The sequence below is a fragment of the Mauremys reevesii genome, linkage group 1, assembly GCF_016161935.1.
Source record: "Mauremys reevesii isolate NIE-2019 linkage group 1, ASM1616193v1, whole genome shotgun sequence".
NCBI classification, from domain to species: Eukaryota; Metazoa; Chordata; order Testudines; family Geoemydidae; genus Mauremys; species Mauremys reevesii.
Window position 1 is genome coordinate 331,030,802 of NC_052623.1, and position 18,637 is coordinate 331,049,438.

General features: G+C 40.7%; 1 protein-coding gene across 8 annotated transcripts in view; it reads right to left on the reverse strand.

Moving 5' to 3' along the window:
• KIF21A (kinesin family member 21A) overlaps positions 1–18,637 on the reverse strand; it is a 148,750-nt gene that overhangs the window by 95,409 nt on the left and 34,704 nt on the right. For all 8 annotated transcript variants that reach the window (XM_039516094.1, XM_039516075.1, XM_039516040.1 and 5 more), the window contains exons 2-4: positions 13,784–14,006; positions 10,185–10,367; positions 618–767 (exon numbers count right to left, since the gene is read on the reverse strand). In XM_039516094.1, the coding sequence (XP_039372028.1) occupies positions 618–767; positions 10,185–10,367; positions 13,784–14,006 (556 nt within the window). The remainder of the gene's footprint in view (positions 1–617; positions 768–10,184; positions 10,368–13,783; positions 14,007–18,637) is intronic.

Consider the following 18,637-nt stretch of genomic DNA (forward strand, 5'->3'; position numbering starts at 1 on the left):
AAATTGATGGCAGAGCGCTCTCCGGTTGACTCCGGTACTTTAGCTCCCCTGGAAGAGTAAGGTAAGTCAACTGGACAGCAGCTCCCATCGATGCAGCGCAGTGGAGACACTGGGGTAAGTCGACCTAAGCTACGTTGACTCTACTATGTTATTCACATAGCTAGAGTAGTTTAACTTCGGTCGACTTACACTGGTAGTGAAGACAAGCCCGTACTTAAGTGCAGGTCCTATTTGTATCAATCTACAGACATAAAAGAGTGCTGTGTCTGAAACAAAAGTTTTCAACTCTATTTTAAGCTTAAGTTAAATTGCTGAGCTTCAGAAGGTTCTGTCACTAATGGAACAGAAGACCTACATTTTTACTCATTATATTTATCAGAAGTTAGAAACCATGGACAATAGCTTTAGTATTTTCTATTCACCAGCACCACCACCCCCTGCCTGCATCTATGGTTTGAAAATGGTTAAACTTGGACTACAGTAAGAACTGGGGGGTGGAGGGGAAAGGATTGATAAATGAGTCAGGGTTTAACAAGTTTGTCCATCAAACTAGAGACAATCCATATTTTTATATTGGGGATGCATACGTTATATATAAACTTATTTTCAGTTATCACCTCTGCTTCTCCATTCACAGTTCGTGTTGTAACTCCTACTGTATAAATTCCTCCAGTTGAATCTTCGTGTATTTTGATATTTGATTTTTTATTTTTTGCATCGATATCACGTGTTGTATCAAATAGATCAAGAACTTCTTCATTGTAAAGCTAGCAAAAAAAAAGGCATAAAATGTTACTTTTGGTAATAAACTCTAAACAAAAACAAAACATCGACATATTACCTTTATATAACATTCTAAAATTGACTTCTAATAGGAGAGTCATCAATAATTACCATAAGGGCCACTGTATAAAATACAGCATTAGGAGATCAGTGAACACAAAAAAATGACTGGAGGTTAATTATCTGTGCACTTTTACTATCTAATTTAAGAAACATGAGCAATGTCAATTTGAGCCATGTGTCTGGGGGAGGGGGGAAAAGGGGTGGGGAGAGAGAAATTATAGGGTGAAGCGAACCCAGGGAAGGCAGTCAAAGCTAGCAGAGCAATTGCAGAAGCAGTCTCAGTGCAAGGCACCTTTGGACACCGATGATGTCAGGCTGCTTTCTATAGTTTTACTTTGGACATTCCTTCCCCTCTGCTGTCTGACTGTTTGCTCCAACCCTCCTTCCACTCAGTCCCTCATCCCACTTGCCTGACATGTTCCTCTCTATCCTTCCCACCCCCATCTAACTCCCTCCTCTCAATGCCCCTTCTTTGTTTTTTACTTTTGGCTAATCCCTTCCTGTTCACCCACCACTGCCCTAGAATACATATAATATCTAAGTAAAACAAACAATACACCCCATCCAAAAATATTCCATAAAAATACCAAAACAACCACACACAATAACAATGTGAAACTGACATGGAAGTTACATGTCATACTCTAGTTGTAAGTTAGAAAGTAGGTAGGGCAAAGTCTATTTAGATAAGCTCTTTGGGGCATTGTTTCCTACTCTACCTTTGTACATTGCCTAGAACAATGGGCCCAAATATTAATTGGGATCTATAGCCACAACTTTAATATAAAAGCAACACATATAGGATATTTTTCAGGCTGTCAGATATCCACATAATATTTAACCCTTAGGGCTGGTCCACACTAAGAAGCGGGGTCGAAGTAGGGTACGCAAATTCAGCTACGTGAATAGCGTAGCTGAATTCGAAGTACCCTATTCGAACTACTCACCCGTCCAGACGCCGCGGAATCGAAGTCCGCGGCTCCAAGGTCGACTCCGCCACCGCCGTTTGCAGTGGTGGAGTACCGGAGTCGACCACGGCGCTTCCGGAGTTCGAACTATCGCGTCCAGATTAGACGCGATAGTTCGAACTCCGAGAAGTCGAACTCACCGCGTCGACCCGGCTGGTAAGTGTAGACTAGCCCTTAGAGAGCAAACATCCTCAAAGTGCTTTTCAAAATTAATTAATTAAACCTCAAAAAGCTTATGTAAAGTAGGCAAGTTTTATTATCCAGTTTTAGATTATGGAAACTGAGGCAGAAAGGTTAGGTGACTTGCTTAACCATGGTTAATCAAATTTGCAACTATTAACAAACAGTAACATTTGTTATAATGAATTACAGTCAAGAAAAACCACATCACTGAGGCAGATTAAGAAAAAGGCTATTGTCCAACAGCCTGAGAGAACCAAAACTTGGCTTAGCCAAAATTTTCAACATATGGGTGAATAAGTCTAGGCCTCTAAATCAATACTTAGGCACCTAATAAAAAGAAACTTAATTTTTAAAAGGTTCTCAGCGCCTAATTACAGTGCCTGAGATTACTGTGTATGCACTTACCACAAAGAATAGTGTGGAATGCAAATCCCATGCAGTGGCTTTTGCAAGGCAAATTAGGCAGAAGTAACATTTTTATTTCTAGTTGTAGGCTTGACATACTAGTTTCTTAGCACATGTGGGATTTTTTTAAGTGCAGGCAGGCCCTCTCAGAGATCCAGAGAGGCCCAGGTCCCTTCCAGTTTTTGAGGCCCCTAGCCATAATTTAAAAAAAAAAAAAAAAAAAGGCATATGAAAACAAAATAAGGCACCAAAAAAAAAAGAGTGAGACATAATTTGAATATTTTTTTATTTAACAAATGTTTTTCTAGCCTTTTCCTGTGCAAATTAATGTACTAATTACTGAGGAAAAATCTAGCTTTCATGCAATGTCACAGTTGATATTAAGCATGGCAAGCCCATTCAAAAGCTCTTGTCCCATAGTTGAACGGTGATAGTTCTTAACTTGTTTCAACACGTTGAAGGTGCATTCACCTGAAGTCACTCTTGCAGGCAAACTGACAAAAATATGCAATGCAATTGGGATATTAGGAAACACTCCAGAGAGTCCAAGTTTGAGTATTTCTTGAAGCAATTCCTTTGGCTTGCAATCCAATTTAAAGTATGTTGAATATATTTGTTTGAGGAAGATGACCTTGTCACTGAGATCTCTTGAGATTTCTTTGTTGTACTGTTGCTGAAATTGTTCAGCTGCAGAAAGTTGATCTTCATTACTCAGTCTGTTGAACTGCCAAAGAAACCCAAAAAGGGTACAAATTAGTCACAGGGACTCAAATCGACGTATAAGACCTGATTGAATAGAGTCAGTGATGACAAGGAAGACACTGACCCTATAATGCTCCTCGGAATCGGATTCAGTAGGTAGGTTGCAATTGGTGGAGAACTCAGATGGAATACCAATATTCTGTGCTACTAATTTGGACTGTCAGGATCACATCCCATTGTTCATGAATCTGTTGAATGTAATTGATAAGACTTTCAATGTTATCCCTCTCAACATCAAGTGTAGCATTGCGTGCTTCAATTACCAGATTAGTTTGGTGGATCATTGTAAGTAGCTTCACCCACAAAGATGATATCAGAATGCATTCAAATTTGGACATGTGCTTCTAAATAGACTGAAGTTCAGTTCGAGCCTGTGCAGTGAGATTGAGAGATTCAAGCTCATTTAAAGCCTTTCTAACTCAATTCAAATGCTGTGCAACTGGTTGAACGCCATCAATCCATGCAGATCATCTAATTTTGGACATCCCATGCAGTGAAACAGGAAGATATTGCTTCAGAATCTCCCAGCTTTGTGGACTGCTACTGAAGAGACTGTACATTTGCTGAACAGTTCCAAAGTAAGTAATTGCCTCCTTGCATGATTCAGCACGGTCAACGCCTACAAGGTTTAGAGTATGGTTTCCACAGCTGGAGAAAATACAGTTTGAATTACATTCAAGCAGAACTGCTTGTACACCTTTGTACTTCCCAGCCATATTAGATCCATTATCATAGGTTTGACCAATGCAGACTTGAAAATCTAACTTAAAACTTTCTAGAATTGCTAGTACTTGAGCAGCAATTTCTTCTCCAGTTTTTCTCGTAAAATTATCAAACAAAATAAACCTTTCTTCAATTGAAAATTTTGAGCGGTCTACAATCTTAACATATCTAATAACCATTACAGTCTGTTCCTTGTGAGAAGTATCTGGAGTGGAATCAACAATGACTGAAAAATACTTGGCATTTTGAATCTCATCAAGAATTGTTGTTTGTACGAATGACCCACATCGCTCAATAAACTCGTTTTGTATGTGTCTGGAAAGATAATCAACTTGCACATGCTTTTGACTCTCTTATCATTCTCATTTAACATGCTCTGATAAAAGTGGGTCATATTTGCTGAGGAGCTCAACTATGCCTAGAAAAGAGGCATAGTCCTGTGGCACCTTATAGACTAACAGACGTTTTGGAGCATGAGCTTTCGTGGGTGAATGCATGCATCTGACGAAGTGGGTATTCACCCACGAAAGCTCATGCTCCAAAACGTCTGTTAGTCTATAAGGTGCCACAGGATTCTTTGATGCTTTTACAGATCCAGACTAACACGGCTACCCCTCTGATACTATGCCTAGAAAGTTTCCATTTGCATGATCACCAATAAGTTGACTGGAACCAAAGAAAGCCAATCCCTGCTCAGAAAGAAAAAGGAGGACATTCAGGATGCGCTCAAGAAGTTTTTTTCAGTTATTAGTTTCTGTAGAGAGTTCAGTCAAGAGTAAATTCTCAACTGAACTTTCAGCTGATGCTGCCCTACTGGCTGATTTCCATGCAACATAGTTTTCTTTGTGAGACACTGAACTCTCATGTGATGGTATTCGGTCTTTCAACTTCCTCCAACCTCTGTTGATGCTCCATCCTGATTGATAAGAGAGAACTGATGCATTTGCAGCACTTTTGTTCAAAATGAAGCAGGGTGCACAGTACTAAGATTGTTTTTTCCGTACTCTAGCATAACCAGCCTCTTATGCAGGTCTCATTTGTAAGAGTTTTTGTCAGCAGATGAGTAGGGAAAGCATGATCATCAGCATCTTGTGGAATGTTACTTGGAATTTCAAAACAATTAATTTGAAGAAAAGATTGCACTTGGGCAGCATTGCTCTTGTTAATAATTCCAATGTCAGTCACAGTCAAACCTGTAGTACTCATGAATTGCTCTTGCTGCATTAAGATCTACATCTTCCTGTGGTTGTTGAGTTTATTGATCGTACACAGGATCTTCTGCTGCATCTGTTACTGTTGGCACATTTCCTTCTTGACTACTGTCCTCATGTTAAGGTATTGGCATTGAAATATCACCTGTTGTGGTTGCAGAGTTTTCATTATCTGTAGCATTGTTTGTTGGGTAAGGTGTGTTTTCCAGCGGTTTGAGAAATGAAGTTATTGGCTTTGAGCTCTTAGCTGCTGCTTCACTAAGTTGTTTTCGCTGTCTCTTGCTTGTACCACTTTCAAATCTCCTCTTCCTAGTGATCTATCTGGTCAATGTGTAGCCTATTGACACCTGAAATATTCTACTGTAAATAAGTAGAATATCTACACTGGAAATCTTCTACTGTAAACATGTATACAAATGGTGAAAAGACTTAAACAAAGGAATACTAATTAAGAAATGAATTACACATTTTCACAAAATGAAACAGTCAGACAGGTTATTATCCTTATCACTGAATCAAAACTCAAGCACGCACGATGTAATGTAACAGGCTGAGCTGAAGACAAAGGGATGACATATATACAGTAAACACAGACACGGATACAGACAGAGGGATAATGTCCAAAACATTTCAAACGTGTCCTCACGAAATTCACTGTACAAGACTGTCCTCACAAATTTTCACCTTGAAGCTGGGCCTATAGACTACAAAAGCCTATGATGATGGCCAAGCTGCCAAGTTAGAGCTCAACCAACCAACCAGTCACCTCTTTTAGCTACCATGTGAAGATAATAATGAGGAATTCTCACACATAAATAATTCCTTAGTCAACGAGACATAAAACTATAAAGACACTAAAGCGTAACAATTCTCTACCTTTCAGCATGCACTTGATCCAGCACCAGCCACTAGTAGTGGTCTGTTTATATAATCAGCTGATCTGAGAGGACACGTTCATCACAGTCTAATCTTGTGCCATCAGAACCGATATATTTTTATTAATATTTATGAACATTTTAAACTCTTTAATATGACAAAATCTATATCAGTTAACAAAAAATTATGTCTTTTACCAAATCACATCTCTTATTTGCTTAAATTTGCATCTCAAAGCTGAGAGTGTCACATTTTGGTCCAATAGGGATGCGCATAGAAACAAGTTGCAAAACTTATCAAATGCCAAAAAATTAACTAGTGTCTAAATTTGAGGCCCCCTTTGAGCTTGGACCCCCCTTGATTGGCACTGAGTGTTGGTCAACAGCTCGTATCAAGGACAAGAAGCAATTTTCAATTATCAGAAGGTAGCCATTTTAGACTAAGTGTTCAAAGATATGAGAGGAAGTAGGACAGAGTTACCATGATTTTAACGTAGGATACAGAAGTATATCAACTAATTGTATCTATAGTTTCCACTGCATTGTTTAGTTACAGAACAATATTTGGGGATTACAACAGTCACAGTAATGTTTGTAGTATTATATACTGCACAAACTCTTGAAATCCAGTAAATATTCTCTTAAGGTTTTGTCACTGCTCATGCTGCTACTATCCAAGCTGAAGCAGAGCAACTGCAAGTCTCAAAACAATTAGAAAGTAAAGTCCAAATCCATTGTGAAGAGAACAGTTTTAGCATTTGCACTATTCATTGTGCATTATTCTTCTAGTCAAACATTAGCCAGAGAATTTAAAATTTGTGCCTAAAATGAACAGTGGCAAAAGCGTGCAAGTCCGACAACACAGTAAGGTCTGTTAAACTTCAGTCACATGTTTTAAAGTTACTAAGGACATCTTGTACACACAAGCAGCTTTTTACTCAGAAGCCATGGTGATGAGTGGAGCTTAAAAGATTTAGATAGATTCCAGCAACAAAATACTGAATTAAACAATACACACATTCCTACAATTTACAATAGAACTTTCTCAACATGCACTAGTGACAGGGAGAACCACTGTGCAGTACCAGATTTTGTAGTTTAGCAATATGGGGGATTTTTTTTTTTAAAAAAAAGGGGGAGAACATGGATACGTCCTCCAAAAATTTAACAATTACATTATCTGTAGATCCAGTGTAGACTCACAGGATTTGCAAACTAGTAAGTGTTGGGAGTGTAGGAATGGGGGAAGGAGCATGAATGCCATTGGCCTTAAGCGCCCCCAGTCCAGTGTCACGGTATTACTAAGCGAGAGAGGGGACAGGTGACATTGGCCCATATTGTAACCATATTAGCCCTCCCTCCCTCCCTCTTACACAGAAGCAGAGTTGTACAGTAGACCAAATTCCCTGATAAACTGATATTAATGAAACAAAACATTTCAGTCAGATAGATCAGGACCACTACCAAGAATGGCTCGATGCCACTGGTAAAAGAGGAGGCTGAATTATAGGTATCACAAGAACAGCCTCAGCAGATGGGCTCTCCTATAACCTACATGCCCAAATTTCAGCCCAAACCAATGAACTGTTTAGTCTTGGACTTGATCAAATGACTTGCGATTAATCCACAAGAGCATGAAAACAATGTGATCATATTGATGAAAATAAAGTGTTAAACATTTTTAAAAAAAGATTCAAATTATTCACTAGTGAGCCGGACTCCAACACACTGCAAAACATTGCAATGAAAGTTTGGTCCACAGAAGCAATTCAGGAAGACCAGTCAAGTGCAGAAATATTTGACCAGGAGCAACTGAATATCTTAGTTCAGGAAAAGCTCATAGGCAAGTTATGTAATTTGTGCAAGAACAGGTAAGGAAAACACTTTTTAGTTTATTTTATAAATTACATTAAAAAGAAACATCAAGCATAAAATAAGACTGAAAAATGATTTTGCATCTAATTAGCATAGATGATCTATTAAAGGAATGATTTTCCATTAGCAAATGTAATAGTTAAAGACTATCTCATATGGAGTTTTCTATCACCTGCTTATACTCACTTACTTACAACCTTTGGAAAATTTCTTGGGGTCAAAGCTTTCCATTTTAGTCCTAGCAAAGAGAAGAATATTTCCAGAAACATGTGAAAATCCTTTCGACCATTTATGAGTTAAGTGACATAAGATAAGTACCAAAAACTATATCAGAGTTGTTCACTTTGTCAAACATTTAAGTATTTGTTGCCATTTTGTATCCCAAAAATGGCATGTCTTAGATACTGCACATTTGTTGTATTCTGCCGGCCTCAATAGGGCTGGCCCCTTCGGATATTTTTGGGGAATGCGGGCTAGTTTAATATTGGAGTTACTAGATATATTCTGTTTTAGCCTCTGATAAGTCTGTAGTTTGTAGAGGCCACAAATCTTGATGTATAGACTCAGAAGTCAATAGCCACAGGTTTCAGACTTCTTAAACTCCAGCTCCCAGGAAACATCCCATATGTGGAACCATGCTGTCAGGGCTTCTTCTGCCAACAGCTGCCTCTACAACTCCATATGAATTGCTTTCACAGCACAGGGGTGGGCTTTCACTGGATGCAGGGCAAAGGGCAACCCGGAAGCGGCTTACCCTATCCCTCATATGTTTAAAGGCAGATCCATATGCGGAAATTCAATGTGTTCCATGGTTTATACAATGCATTTTGCAGGAAGGGAAAAGAATGGCTTAAGATAAGCCACTCCTCAGCAAACACTTCAGGGTTAAAAGACAATTCCAGGACCAGAAAAGGCCCATGAACAGGAAAGAAAAAGAATTGTAGTAGGATTAAAAAAAGAACACTCTCTATTCAGGAGAGTCAGACAGACACACAACACTCTGCTGGGGATGTCTAAGAAGTTAGGCCTGCCTAGGTTACCATCAAGGGATGATAAGACTTTAGAGAAACTGTCTGTGTGCATGTCTCTCTTATCTAATGCTTTGTTCTGGCTGATAAATAAACAATACTTTGGTTTTAAGAAGGTTGTTGTGTCACTGTATACCACTGATCATAGACTCCTGAAGGGAAGAACCACCGGTGCTAGAACTCATTTGGACCTGCAGGAAAGAACCTTTGATATGCAGGGTACTGTAGCCCAGGGCCCAGTCAAAGAGAGAAAATTGTCAAATTCCTCTCCAACATAGGTAAAATCACAAGGCCTGGCATCTGGGATAGGTGGGGGCAGGTGCACTCAGAGACCACAGAGGGAACAGAGGACCAGCTGTTCCTGTAACCATGATGCTGGTCACAGGGTACATCTTCACTACCCGCCGTATCGGCGGGTAGCAATCGATTTCTCAGGGATCGATATATCGCATCTCATCTAGACACGATATATTGATCCCCGAACGCGCTCCCGTCGACTCCGAAACTCCACCAACCCGAACGGCAGTAGCGGAGTCGACATGGGGAGCCGTGGACATTGATGCCGCGCCGTGAGGACGGTAGGTAATTCGATATAAGATACTTCGACTTCAGCTACGTTATTCACGTAGCTGAAGTTGCGTATCTTAGATCGATTTTTCCCCGTAGTGTAGACCAGCCCACAGCTAGGCAGTAACTTGAGGACCCAATCCTGGGTGGGCTAAATAGCAAAGGAGCTGCCAGAGGACCTTACAGTTACAGCGAAGAGATCTTCAAATTTTCAATATTGCCAGGAACTAGGGAAAGAAATATTTTTAAGTCAGTCAGCTTTTAACAAGCCTACCAACAGCACTGGAATATTAGAGATATTCTTGGCATAGTTAAATGAATGGGCAGAGCGCAGATTACTGTTCAGAAGCACAAAGTAAATTCAATTTATTTCATATTTTGCAGTTTATTCCATAACTTTAAAAAAGGTGATTATGTGATTGTTCCCATGACCACACAAATGGTACAGAAAGGGATATGACTGCTTTAAATATGTATGTATAAAAAATGTTTTCTATTCAAAGTACATTGTAAATGGACCTGCCAAAAATAATTTACTACCTGCTGGAAAAAGAATGAATCAGAATTAGATTGTAAAGTCTCTTTTTATAAATTCAAGAGCCAAATCAAATACTAAAGGGAAATAGCAAAATAATAAATTAAAAATATATTACATGAGAAAAACTACTGAATAAGTAGATATCAGAATACATAAATATTTCACCGACTTTCCAAAGAAATAGCTATGTAAACAAAGTTTACCTCTAAGAATTGGGCATTCACTTTGAATTCTGGAGTTGGAAGTTCTTGTTTAATAGCAGCTTGCTTTTTTTCTTCAATGCACTTAAAAAGGTGTATAACAGCACGTGATATAATGCCCTGTTCTTCTTCTGTTATGTTGACATCAAATCCTGTTCCCATGGTATATGTTTTGCCAGCGCCTGTCTGAATTTAAGAAGAGAAGTCACAAGTAGAATCATAGAATATCAGGGTTGGAAGGGACCTCAGGAAGTCATCTAGTCCAACCCCCTGCTCAAAGCAGGACCAATTCTCAACTAAATCATCCCAGCCAGGGCTTTGTCTAGCCTGACCTTAAAAACCTCTAAGGAAGGGGATTCCACCACCTTCCTATGTATAAAGGCACAAAATTGCACACAATCTTGGATCATGTCAAGAGGTACAATAAAGTTGCTCCTGAACACTACCATTGTATGAAACCTTAGGCACTTCTGTTAAGTCACAGCTTTTACTAATTGCATTACAAAGCTACCACACGCAGAGAGTAAGATAACAGAAGCATTTCTAAAAAAGGAGATAAAGTAGAAGCTATATAAATTATACAGCAGATGCACGACTTTGATTTCTTTTATAAGGTTTTCTTTATGAATGAAATGCTTGTGAAAAGTGTTTTATTGACCATGTTGGAAATCAAAATCCTCCGCTTATCCACAGAACAGGTACAGCACAGGCAGTGGCAGTTCAAACTTCTCCTATGGTACTGACAAAATGCTTCAGCCCTCATCTCCAAGACAGAGTGGATAGTGCCCATTTCCAAGCCTATTTAGTCATTTCTGTTGAGAGTGCCAACTAATGTGTCATTAAAGCCAATTGTGCTGGCACTATTTTCAATTGTCTACCTAGGTTATTATATGGCTCTCATCATGGTATCTCAACATCTCACATTCATTATTGTACTTATTATCAAAATATCTTTCGAGGTAGGAAAGTACTATTATCCCCATTTTACTGATGAGGAATTGAAAACACAGAAAGACTTGGCTGTGCCTTTATTAAGAAAAAATGTGTGTTCTCAACTTCGAGGTAAAGTCCTGCTGAAGACAAGGCAGTTTGTAGTTTTCACGAGTTAGCAGGTTGAATGCACATGCAGCTGGAGGTGTAAATTCCAGCTTGAAGAGACATATCCATGCTAGCGCTGATCAAACTAGCATGATAAAAATAGCATAACCAAGATAGTGCCAGGGCTAGCCGGGGGATTGGCAACCTTTGGCACGAGGCCCGTCAGGGAAATCCACTGGCAGGCTGGGACAGTTTGTTTACCTGCAGTGTCCACAGGTTCGGCCAATCGCAGCTCACACTGGCCGTGATTCGCCGTTCCAGGCCAATGAGGGTGCAGGAAGCAGCAGCCAGCACATCCGTCAGCCCATGCCGCTTCCCGCAGCCCCCACTGGCCGTAATAGCAAACTATGGCCAGTGGGAGCTGTGATCGGCTGAACCTGCGGACGCTGCAGGTAAACAAACTGCCCTGGCCCGCTAGCGGATTTCCCTGACAGGCCATGTGCCAAAGGTTGCCGATCCCTGGGCTAGCGGCTTGTCCGAGACCATAGGTTCTTACTTGGGGTGGTTAGCTCCTCCCACCACTCAGGCCAACAGGGCTACACTCTACTTTTAGCATGCCAGCTTGATCAGAACTAGCATAAGTATGTTTTCTCAAGCAAGAGTTTAGATCTCTGGCTTGAACTGCAGACATACTCAAAGACTACAGAGGTTTAACTCACCCTGCTAACTCATGTTAAACTACAGTCTGCCTTGTCTTCACTAGGATTTTATCAAGTTAACTAAATGGAGTTAAGAACACACCTTTTTTTTTCTGAATGAAGACAAGTTCTAAGCAGAAGTCTGAACCCAGGTCTCCTGAGACCAGTGCCTTGACTTGATTTCAAATCAATAGGGGACTGCCGGCACATTGTTTCCTGAAAAGAGCTTAAGAACAAAAGAACTGCCGTACCAGATCAGACCAAAGGTCCATCTAGCCCAGTATCTGTCTACCGACAGTGGCCAATGCCAGGTGCCCCAGAGGGAGTGAACCTAACAGGCAATGATCAAGTGATCTCTCTCCTGCCATCCATCTCCATCCTCTGACGAACAGAGGCTAGGGACACCATTCTTTACCCATCCTGGCTAATAGCCATTTATGGACTTAGCCACCATGAATTTATCTAGCCCCCTTTTAAACATTGTTATAGTCCTAGCCTTCACAACCTCCTCAGTTAAGGAGTTCCACAAGTTGACTGTGCGCTGTGTGAAGAAGAACTTCCTTTTATTTGTTTTAAACCTGCTGCCTATTAATTTCATTTGATGACCCCCTAGTTCTTGTATTATGAGAATAAGTAAATAACTTTTCCTTATCCACTTTCTCTACATCACTCATGATTTTATATACCTCTATCATATCCCCCCTTAGTCTCCGCTTTTCCAAGCTGAAGAGTCCTAGCCTCTTTAATCTTTCCTCGTATGGGACCCTCTCTAAACCCCTAATCATTTTACTTGCCCTTTTCTGAACCTTTTCTAGTGCTAGAATATCTTTTTTGAGGTGAGGAGACCACATCTGTACACAGTATTCGAGATGTGGGCATATCATGGATTTATATAAGGGCAATAATATATTCTCAGTCTTATTCTCTATCCCCTTTTTAATGATTCCTAACATCCTGTTTGCTTTTTTGACTGCCTCTGCACACTGCGTGGACATCTTCAGAGAACTATCCACGATGACTCCAAGATCTTTTTCCTGACTTGTTGTAGCTAAATTAGCCCCCATCATATTGTATGTATAGTTGGGGTTATTTTTTCCAATGTGCATTACTTTACATTTATACACATTACATTTCATTTGCCATTTTGTTGCCCAATCACTTAGTTTTGTGAGATCTTTTTGAAGTTCTTCAGTCTGCTTTGGTCTTAACTATCTTGAGCAGTTTAGTATCATCTGCAAACTTTGCCACCTCACTGTTTACTCCTTTCTCCAGATCATTTATGAATAAATTGAATAGGATTGGTCCTAGGACTGACCCTTGGGGAACACCACTAGTTACCCCTCTCCATTCTGAGAATTTACAATTAATTCCTACCCTTTGAATTCACAGCTTTAGAATTTATTCCCCAAACTTTGTTTGAAATAGCCCACATCTGATAGCCTTCAGGACATATCGCAAAGCCCATTTTCCCCCCAGGAATCTGAAAATACAGGGGGAAAAGAAAAGGTGTGGAACAGCTCAAGAAGGAAGAGTGAAAGGGCACTGGTTTACTGGTGGTGGGTTATATTAAATTGTACTGCTGCACTTAAAAATATATCCTAAGTTACATGACGGGTACCTTCATGGCATTTTTTGGCACTTCTATAAATTCAAATATATGATGAATATATATTTATCTACACTGCATTTGAACTGGCATCCTTCAGGCCAAAGGTTCTATATAAACCTTCTATATAGTATTCCTTACACGATGCTTTTTAAAACAAACAGGTTCATACATTTTAAAACTTTACTAAAAATGTAGTTACTGGAAATTTCTTGCATTTGCTCATAAACAAATATTTAAAATTAAACTGTAAGACTTACTTGGCCATAAGCAAAAACAGTGGCGTTATATCCTTCAAAGCACCCTTCAATCAGTTTTTCTACACATTGATCATAGATCTCCTCTTGCCGCGAGTCAATGTTGAACACATAATCAAAAGTGAAAGCCTTATCTTTTCCCAAGAACACCTGAGGTTCACCAGGCGTGACAGATGTGCAAATATGGCATCCTTCAATCTTCTCTTTGGCTAGCTGTGGTCTGATTCTATTATTTAAAAAAAACAAAAACAAAAAAAACCACAATATATATAGACCAAAGATTAGAAATCCCCCTTGTTAGAAATAGAATCAAAGGAGCAATGCAAATAAGACATGATTAAGATTGGTCATTTCTAAAAGAAGCGAAAAAACAGATAAGCAAAGAATATTCTCATTTTTCATAAGCCTAAGAGTATGTCTAGATTGCAGTCACTGGGATGATTGCTGCTCAAGCCGACATACCCTTAATCTAGCTTGGGTCCTGGAGCAGTGACACTGCAGCAGCGGACGCTTCAGCACAGATTGTATGTATCTGCCTAAAACCCTGGGCAATTACTTGTGGGACTAGCCCACACGGAAGCTCATGCTACCATGGCTTCTCTGTTCCAGGACCCAAACTAGCTAGATTAAAGCTAGCTCGAGTACGTTAGTTCCAGCTGCAATCACACCTAGTGACTGCAGTCTAGACATTCCACAGACAAGTTGAAAAGCTTTTTAGCTAACTTTAATCTTCTGCTGGTGGCTGATAGCAGAGCCCCAATGAGGCAAGCCTCCCTCCCCAATACGTTTTGTTTGGATGCTTATCAGAAGTTTATCCTGACTCAGACCTCTTTGAGGTTCACCTATCACTACAAGTGTGACCTTTTATTAAAAGCAGTTTGTTGTTGTTATGGGAGAGCAAAATATAGAAACATGTAAGCCTCCCAGCTATAGTACTGAGAAATGACATGCTTGTTACATACAAGGGTCATACAACAGTACATAGCTCTTTGCATTCAGTGTGACAAAACATCATACAGTCAGATTCTGCATTCAGTTACTTTAAACCCAGAGTACCAGATTCACTTCAATGTAATTACTCTGGATTTACACAAGAATGAAACTCTGAGCACAAACCTGGCACTCTGCTTGCACGGGATATATTCTTAGTGTGTACGCCTTACAATCTGTATTTCAAACTAGAGTAACTTCTACTGGAATTCAAATGTTGCAGACTGAGTGAAACTTTTGATCCGTCACACAAACCACAGAATAACCCGAATAAAAAACTGAACTATCTGTATCCTGCGCAGGTTAAACTGATCATTTTTCTGCAAACAATTATTTTCAAACAAGTGATGTAGAGGATAGTCAAACATACTTTTTGGCACTTTAGTTATGAAGATTTTATTGTATCAACTGCATGACAACTTATAGAAGCTGTATTTACTTGTAACGTTTTCTGAAAGTTAATCCCTATGCAGGAAACTCATAAATAATATCAGGAAGTATCTCTCTCGTGAACATTTCCTCTAGTATGTGGTGGAAACTAAACAAACCTTTGAAAACTATCTTCAAAGGAACTATTACATAAAAAGTAATATACAGACAACCTCTCAGTCAAAAAAAAATATTCTACAACTTGAATATTTGCATACAAGCGTGTTTAGCTTGTAAATATAGGTCTCCATTTTACTGAATTCTGTAAATGATTTGCCCTTTCTAGCACACATCCACTAAAAGGAATCTCCATGAACAAGATTTTATATTACTGTAATTTGGAATGCTAAAGCTCTGAGAGCACCTTCTAAAAAACAGCTGATTCCGGTAAATGTGTCCATTGGTATCAAAACTGAAGAGAGAATAAATAGTCTTTACCTACGCCTAAACTAACAACAGCCTCTTTGCACATCATAAAATTATAAACAAAACATGAACATTCCTTATTTTATTTCAAATTAGAAATTCAGGGCTTGCCTTTCCTGAAAAACTCTGAACAACTGGAGAACTACAGAGACTATGACTTCACAGCGCCAATCGTGAAATCTGATTGACAGGGAAATGATTTTTAGTTTGACTCTTTAAAATTCTTCAGTTTGTTTGTTCTGCTGGCATCTATTAAACTCAAATACCTTACAGTCTCCTGGAGGACAAGTTCTGTTTAAGACTCAAAACCCGGGTCTTCCAATTAATGCAGTGTTTCCCAAATGTAGCAGCACAGGGGTGGCATGAAGGACAAGTCAGGTCCTCTCAATAGTTCTCCAGGTTCTCGGCTTTCCATTTTCAAAAAGGGCCTCTAACTTTTATGACTGTGGAGCAAGTATAATCAATGCAAAGATGCCTGCCTGAGTTTCCAGAGAGCCGGAAATAACAACCCTGGGGTGTGAACAGCCCCATTAGTTTCAGTGGGTTCTAACTCAGTGATAATACTTTAAATGTCAACATGCTTAACTATTTCACTGCTTATCAAAACCGTACAAAAAATAAAAGCATCATACTATGAATATTCACACCAGTCAGGGACAGCGCTGGGAGGGGGCAGGGGAGTCACCCCAAATTTGTCTTAGTGCCCCGTAGCCACTCCTCCCAGCACAAAGTTCAAACATTATTATTCAGAAAGGCAGCATGATATGGTATTTCCACCCTTACTTCTCTGCTGCTGGCAGCGGCGGTGGTGCTGCCTTCAAACCTGGAAGGCCAGAGAGTGGCAGCTGCGGGCCAAGCCCCCATCTCTGAAGGCACCGCTGCCTCCAGCAGCAGTGTAGAACTGCAAAAATAAGAGTGTCCTGTGCCCACAAGATGATTAGTACAATCCCCCCCCAATTTTCTGTCTAGACCATTTCAGGGCCCCCCCCCACACCATCCAGGAAGAGGCTGGCACCACCTCTGGTGCCATCATGCCACAGGGGCTACAACAGTGGTTAACTCACCCAACAATATTGTTAACCTATCCAACCACACACTTAGAACAATGCTTCCTCAGCTCTCATCCCCGAGCACCCCTCCTCTACTTGCGCTGCATTGATGGCAGAAGAGTCTGTCCTCTCTCAGGGACTCACTTACTGCCCCACCACCCCCACGCACATGATACAGTTCTGAGGTGATCTGGAAGCCTGCTTTCGCCGTCTCTGACTCAAAGAATATTTTCAATACACCACTGAACAGAGCACTGACCCACAGGAACCCTCCTACCAACACTACAAGAAGAAGAATTCTGCGTGGACTCCTCCCGACAGTTGAAATGACAGACTGGACCTCCACGGACGTGCACAGGCTGAAATTGAGAACAAACAGCATCACTTGCCCCATAACCTCAGCTGTACAGAACACAATGCCATCCACAGCCTCAGAAACATCTCTGACATTATAATCAAAGGGGCTGACAAAGGAGATACTGTAGTCACCATGAACAGGTTGGATTATGAACAGGAGGCTGCCAGGCAACTCTCCAACACCACATTCTACAGGCCAGTATCCTCCAATCCCACTGAGGAGTACCAAAAGAAACTACATCATCTGCTCAAGAAACTCCCTGCTACAGCATGGGAACAAATCTACACAGACACATCCCAGAGCCCCGACCAGGAGTATTTTATCTGCTACCCAAGATCCATAAACCTGGAAATCCTGGATGCCCCATCATCTCAAGCACTGGCACTCTTACAGTAGGATTATCTGGCTATTTGGACTCTCTCCTCAGACCCTACACTACCAGCACTGCTAGCTATCTTCGAGACACCACCAACTTCCTGAGGAAACTACAATGCATTGGTGATCTTCCTGAAAACACCATTCTGGCCACCGTGGATGTAGAAGCTCTTTATACCAATATCCCACACAAGGATAAACTACAAGCTGTCGGAACAGTATCCCTGATGAGGCCACGGCACACCTGGTGGCTGAGCTTTGTAATTTTGTCCTCGCCCACAACCATTTCAAATTTGGGGACAACTTATACCTTCAAATCAGTGGCACTGCTATGGGTACCCGCATGGCCCCGCAGTATGCCAACTTTTTTATGGCTGACTTAGAACAATGCTTCCTCAGCTCTCATCCCCAAGCACTCCTCCTCTACTTGTGCTGCATTGATGACATCTTCATCATATGGACCCACGGGAAGGAGACCCTTGAAGAATCCCACCTGGATTCCAACCATTTCCACCCCACCATCAACCTCAGCCTGGACCAGTCCACTCAAGAGATCCACTTCCTGGACACTACAGTGCAAGTAAGTGATGGTCACATAAACACCACCCTATACCAGAAACCTACTGACCGCTATACTTACCTACATGCCTCCAGCTTCCATCCCGGATACATCACACGATCCATTGTCCACAGCCAAGCTCTAAGATACAACCGCATTTGTTCCAATCCCTCAAACAGAGAAAAACACCTACAAGATCTTTAATACGCATTCTTGAAACTATAATACCCACCTGGGAAAGTGAGGAAACAGATTGACAGAGTGAGACAGGTACCTAGAAGCCACCTACTATGGGACAGGCCCAACAAGGAAAACAACAGAACACTACTGGCCATCACGTACAGCCGCCAGTTAAAACCTCTCCAGTGCATCATCAATGATCTACAACCTATTGTGGAAAGCGATCCCTCACTGACCTTGGGAGGCAGGCCAGTCCTCGTTTCAGACAGTGCCCCAACCTGAAGCAAATACTCACCAGCAACTACATATCACACCACAGAAACACTAACCCAGGAACCAATCCCTATAACAAACCCCATTGCCTACTCTGTCCCCATATCTACTCTAGCGACACCATCATAGGACCAACTACATCAGCAAGGGGTGACTTGATTACTATCTGTAACGAGTGGGATCTAGCAGAGAACTGTCCTAGGTCCAGTTCTAGTCAA